At 44.0% G+C, this 6,224-nt stretch overlaps 1 protein-coding gene across 1 annotated transcript in view; it reads left to right on the top strand.

Moving 5' to 3' along the window:
• The first annotated feature begins 2,445 nt into the window (after window positions 1–2,445).
• LOC107100985 (contactin-associated protein-like 5) overlaps window positions 2,446–6,224 on the top strand; it is a 77,907-nt gene continuing 74,128 nt past the window's right edge. Inside the window, exons 1-3 of the mRNA XM_015399706.1 lie at window positions 2,446–2,693; window positions 3,571–3,770; window positions 3,870–3,955. Of these exons, the coding sequence (XP_015255192.1) occupies window positions 2,446–2,693; window positions 3,571–3,770; window positions 3,870–3,955 (534 nt within the window). The remainder of the gene's footprint in view (window positions 2,694–3,570; window positions 3,771–3,869; window positions 3,956–6,224) is intronic.

Here is a 6,224-nt window from a genome sequence, read left to right as displayed (position 1 = left end):
CAGCACTGGCCATGCTCTCTTCTGTTATTGTGCGTCATGGCGACTGTAGGACGCCTCGGTTGGCTGTCCAACTCCGCCCACATCAAAGTCGGCCATTTTGATTAGGTCACCAATAGGAAAATCCCATATCTTCTGACCTACGGCATGTGGGAGGAGTTGGATATCCAACCAATGCGTCCTACAGACTGAAGCGAGAAGCTACTGGCTGCTGTGCGTATGTGAGGGCAGAGAGAGAAGGCAGGTCAGCGTTGCGCGTGCGGCGGTGGTAGTATCGATACTTTTTAAATTGAGTATCGTATCCATGTACAACATTTTAGTATCAATAGTTTTTGGAGTGTCAATATTTTTGACAACCCTATGACTAATATTGTTAAAGCTAACATCAGCCAGCACTGTTGATTCTGAGGCCCTGGGCACATTTGATTGATATAGCAACTCTATGGCTGAAGTCTGATTGGACAAAAAAATATAGCAACCACATAAATGTAATGGAAGCAGCACAGCCAAGAGAAAGGCTATAAAATTCAAAGAAAGGATTGTTTGGAATAAATTGATACAGTTGGATATAGGAAAATCAAAGTTTAGGTTATGAATTTAGGTAACTGTTTCTGATTGATTTTAGGCCAGCAGTAAAGGGCTTAAATGCCCTGACGGCCCACCACTGCTCACGGTGCTGGGCTGCATTATGCCGGTTACATATGACTAATGTCTTATCTGAAGTTAGGAAACTGAGTTTGGAAGCATTTTCTAATATTAAATTTTATTTAACATCCTCAGATGAGACAGAGAGTATATAAAAGCTCTGACTTAACCATCCTAAGCACATACCTGACAGGCCAAAGCCCTCTCTCTCCCATGAAACTAAACACACCCCCTGGATAAAAAAGCTTTCTCACACACTTGAGCAACAGAAGGAAAACAACTCAATTCATCAAAGACATAAATTTAGCCAGATAAATATTTCATCAGAAGGAGGATGTGAGAACCTTGAACACCGTAAGGACATGTTTATCGTTGTCTAGAGTAGAAAGAGTTTAGGGTTATCACTCCTGCTTCAATTTCCTACATTCCAGCAGAGACTGGAACAAGGCTTCTAAATAATCACCCCTATTTAGGCAGAGAAAAGACACACTTTAAAAATTGTGTCTCACAAACAGGCTAAGGAAAAATATACTTTTACAACTTATTTAACCAGACTAAATGCACTCAGGTAGCAAAAAATAAAAAATAAAAGTTCTTGAGAAAATAATCACATCGTAAGAAAGTAAAATGGAGAAGATGCATGGCTTTGGTAATATTTTGTTATGAATATTTACTTCCGACCTTTTGTGAAATTTGAGAAGAAAAAATAGTGCAGGAACTTGCACTCGATTGCACTTGTAGGGCATTTTTTGCCATTGGAATAGAGAAAAAGAAGACAAACAACCATTCACTCACAAGGAGAATTTAGAGAAGGCAATTAACAATCATGTTAGGTTAATCGGAGTATGGGAGGGAGCCGGTGCACCCGGAGAGAACCTACGCATGTTAAGGGAGAACACACAAACTTAATGCAGAGAGACCCTGGGCCGGGAATCGAACCCGGAATTTTGGGTTCTGCTGCAAGGCGGCAGTGCTTCCCACTGCGCCACTGAGCAGCCTTGCAGGGAAGATGTATAATATAAATAAGGATCTTGATGTTAGCATTAAAGAGATGAATGTAGGTGTGCTTGGTTGTAAAAAAAAACAGTGAACAGAACGATGCAAGGTTTTATTTTTTGTATGCTGGTTTGGAAGTTGTAAAAGTCAAAATATGAAAGTGTGTTTTATAGTCTATTCTGTTCAAGAAATGCTTGGTGCTGGGATTTCTTGTAAAACACCAAGAACGAGAGACAATTGCAAGACTTCCAACAAGCGTAGCAAGCACAAGCAAACTGAGGCAAAGATCACTCTCTTATATTGTGTCTCAAAAACGAGTATAACTCAACTAATCTAGGCTACTATGTATAAAGAGGAAGGAAAAACAAGGTTGAAAACCACAATTAAGGTGATGATGCAGTGATATCACAGTTTAGCATCAATTTTGTACTTGAGAATCAAAGTTTAATTTGAAGAATTTGAATGTCTTTAAACCAATTTACAAAGCCAATCCAAGGGGTGTGTCAAGAAACGGGGTACAGTGACCCAGTATTTAAGTGAGACAGACAGTGAGAAGTTTCAAATCATTTAATATAAACAGACAGAAACAAAACAGAAACGGAACACAGAGCTGTAGATCTGCGGACCAGCAGCGGCTGTGGGGGAAGGCAGAGCATCACCCATTACTGACACTCTGGATTGGGAGAAACACAGGTGACCATGATAATCTGACAGAAGAGGATTATCTGTGTGAGTCACTTACCCGATTTAACACTTCAGTTCTTCCTCTTGGGTGACGCAAGATCGAGCAGGTGCACTGCCAATGAGATGGGGTGGAAGCCGTCCAGAGTGTCACTTATGCAGCAGCCCCAGGCAGCGGGCAGGAGTCTGAACCAGATCAGGGAAAAGAGAGCAGAACAGGACAGTTCTGAGATCCAGGAGTCCGTAACCAGGAGTTCCGATATGAACAGGAACAGACAGATCCAGGGTTCCAGGAATCAACGAAGCATTCAGGCAGGTTCAGAGTTCCATGAGTCCAGCAACGACCTCAGACAGACACGCTCAGATGGAGACAGGTGAGTGCAGGGGTTTAGAGGAAACAGAGACAAGACATGGTACCAGGAGAACTGGAGAACTATAAACTGGCTCCAAAATTGACACTTAAAACTGGCTCCACCCGGATGCCGAGCGAAAACCAAGCAGGCTCCGTGGAGAAGAGAAGGGACACGATCAGAAGATGGGAGACAAACACTAAAACCCTCTCAATCCACTGGCCTCCAAGGACAGGAACATGAACCATGGAATAACTCGAACCAATTAAACAAAAATACATCAAATAAACATAAATAATAATCTGGGCTGGGCTGGGCTGAACCGTGTATAAATCAGAAGGAGCAGGTGGATAAGATGAATAATAACTAGAGAGCAGGGAGGGTGAGGTTGGGTGTAGCTGAATAAAACATTATTGGGATATTACCCATGCTTATCATGTAATTTTCATTGATTCAAATGGTCTTCAGAATCAGTGTAGCTCTTGTTTATAAACATCCGGCTTGTCAAAGAAATAGATCAGAACACTCTCAGCATAACATCCTTAGTTCAGCTCGCCTACAATAATCTTTGCAGTGAATATTCAGTGAATATTGAGATGTTGCACAGGGAAAAATATGATTTATGTTTTCCTTTCATTTAAATGCTATTTTTGTGCTTTGCATGTTTGGAGGGGAAAATATGATTTATGTTTTTCTTATTTATATTTTCTTCTTGCACTTTGCATGTTTTGATGTTTGTTTATATGACTGTGTTTTCCTTTATTTAGACTTTTGAATTTTTCCTGCATGTTGGGTTGTTTGGTTTTTCTTTTTCCCTTCTGACAATTCATGCGCACTGGACTGAAGTGGTTGTCTGGGGAGGCGGAGTGCATTAATTGCACTGCGTAATTGCTGCGCTCAGGTGTGAGCGGTGGCTGATTAAAGCCGACATAAAAGGAGTCCGAATGAAAGGAGGAAGAGAACTGAATCTGCAGGTGACAGAGACGGACGCGCTGCCGGGGGAGAGGCAGGCGGGATCCGCGCGCCAGGCACATCTCCGGGAGGTGCACAGGCGGCCCAGTAAAGAGTATCAGGGCAGAGGGGGAACCTCTGCCCACGCCTGTAAGTAGTGCTTCCTCTCGCTTTGAGCATAAACGGGAACATATCTTCCGACAGGGTTTTGGCGCGTGGATGCTGGCGTTCTCCCTGCTTCTCTTTTAGCTGGATCGGTCTGGAAAGGGGTGTGGCACGCCAGAGAGTGGAACAGTGCAGGAGCACCGCAGAGTCAGCTGTGGATCAGTCAGAGGGTGCGCTGCAGTCCGATCGTCCACACCAGAAGCAGCATAACAAGCGGAGCCCAACTTCCAGCCTCTGATTTCTGATTTTTTAAGGAAAACTATTGAATTTTAGGTTTTATCATGAAAAGAAAAGGACTGTTTTACCATGCCACTTTTGAGATGGCTTTTTGTATAAATAAAACACTTGAACTTGAGTGTGTCACGGTTTGGGTCTTGGAGTTGCTTGCTCCCCCTTCTGTCAACGACTGAGTGTCGGGCCATATTGGCCACAACTTTATTTTGGTGTTGCTGGTAGGACACAAGTAGGTTGCAACACTCATACCCACACTCATACCCTCCCCGGGGCACCTTGGGTGCCTAAGTACAAAGGGATTGAAGGTGAACTAAAATATGTGGACTGGAAAGAACAAGTGCATGGACTTTTAAATGCTCAAGAATTGACAGAGTCAAGGAAAGTGGACATTTTAATAGGGGCTCTAGCTGGAGAAGCGAAGCAGCAGGTAAATGTTTTAGATGACACTGAGCGAGATCAGGTCTGTAAAATTTTTTATCATTTGGATACATTGTATGGTGATAATACTCCAGTTGCTGTGTTAAGGTCACAATTTTTTGGTTGTATTCAGAAACCTGATGAATCTGTGAAGTCCTTTACTTTAAGGTTGAGAGAACTGTGCTGCAGCTTGCAGCAGCGCAGCCCTGATGATGCACCTACTGACGCAAACTTATTGGACCAGATGCTGCTTGGCCTTCGTGAGGGTCCGCTGTCCCACACACTCTGAGCCTATGTGCGACATAATCCTAGAGAGGACTTTGTTGCTGTTCATCGGGAGGCACTGCAGCTCGAAGAGGAAGATAACGGCTCCCAAAGACTACAGAGTATGTGTTATGCAGTAGGTGAGTCAACACAGAAGCGATCATTGTCTGACTCCAACTGGAAAGAAGATTTAAAAAGGAAATAATGCATGATGTGAAAGAACAAATGAAAGATTTGGCAAAAGAAGTAATTAATGAGATCAGACCTCTTTTACAACAAAGTCAGGGGGATGTTGCTGCTTCAGGGGTGTCAAGATTACCACAAAGACGGCCTGGGTATTCTCGTGGCTGGACCAGAGATGGACAGCCAATATGCAGACAGTGTAAGCGAGCATGCCATATTGCCAGGTTTTGCCAAACACTTGATGGGGAACAACCAGCTTTAAACTAGGTAACCCTGCTGCTGTGGCCAAGGCAGTGGGGATGGGTTGTATAACCAATGATCAAGGGGCCGCAGCACCATTCATTGGTACATGTCCTTTCATAGAGTTATCTATAGGTGGAGTGAGAATGACAGCTTTGCTGGATACTGGCTCTCAAGTGACATTGGTCCAACAAAAAGTCATGGATTCTGACAAACCTTTGGTGTTTCAATTAAAAGCTGCCAATGGCCTCACTATCCCATACTCTGGGTATGCTATCATGGACTTTGAGGTCGAAGGATTTAAAATACCCGACAAAGGCGTTGTGATTGTAAAATATGACTGTTCTACCCACCCACTCATTGTGGGCATGAATGTTATTGCCGATTGCTGGGACATTGTTTTCAAAGGTGGAATGTCAGCCCCGCCTCCACAGAAGTGGAAGCCACACCAGGTCTGGGATGAGGCAAATGACAGATGGCAAATCTGCCAGAGGATTTCTACCGCTAAGAAGGAAGGGGATTCCCTTGGATTTGTTCATCCTGGCTGCCGCTGAGGAATACAGGTACCCCCTAATTGTGAAATAATGATTTGGGGCCGTGCTTCTCAGAAGATGAGGTCCTGGAAGGGTGTGGTGTTGGTGAAGGCAATACCTGGATCTGAACAATGGGGGGTGGCAAGAACAGTTCAGTTAGCCACGTAGCAGAAGAATGTGGAGATGTTATCTTCTGAGATCTACCTTGAAGAATCCGGGTTTGGCTTTGAGAGAGGCACTGTTGGGTCCAGAGACTGTTTGATTCAGCAGAGTTCAGTTTCAGCTTCAGCGTCTTGCATCTAACGTTTGGACAGACCTTGGTTTTCCAGCTCTTAGTCCAGAGCAGCATGGGTATCCAGAGAAGGGTCTTCAGGTTTGGCTCAGAGGGCAGGTTCGACAGGTTAAGCTCATCCAGAGTTTATAGGACAAAAACTGGTTTCCAAACTGGATAAACACTGCGGCCTTAATGCGAGGTCTGAGGACTGCATATATGGTGGAGGATCCTCCTGATGACGAGGTGGGCTTATGGCGAGCCGCTGGCTCATCTAAAAAGGAGCCAAAGCGAACT

Source organism: Cyprinodon variegatus, unplaced genomic scaffold (genome assembly GCF_000732505.1).
Source record: "Cyprinodon variegatus isolate N-32 unplaced genomic scaffold, C_variegatus-1.0 Scaffold1041, whole genome shotgun sequence".
Taxonomy (NCBI): Eukaryota; Metazoa; Chordata; class Actinopteri; order Cyprinodontiformes; family Cyprinodontidae; genus Cyprinodon; species Cyprinodon variegatus.
The sequence above is the reverse complement of the archived record's forward strand: the minus strand, read 5'-3'. Positions and strand labels throughout refer to the sequence as shown.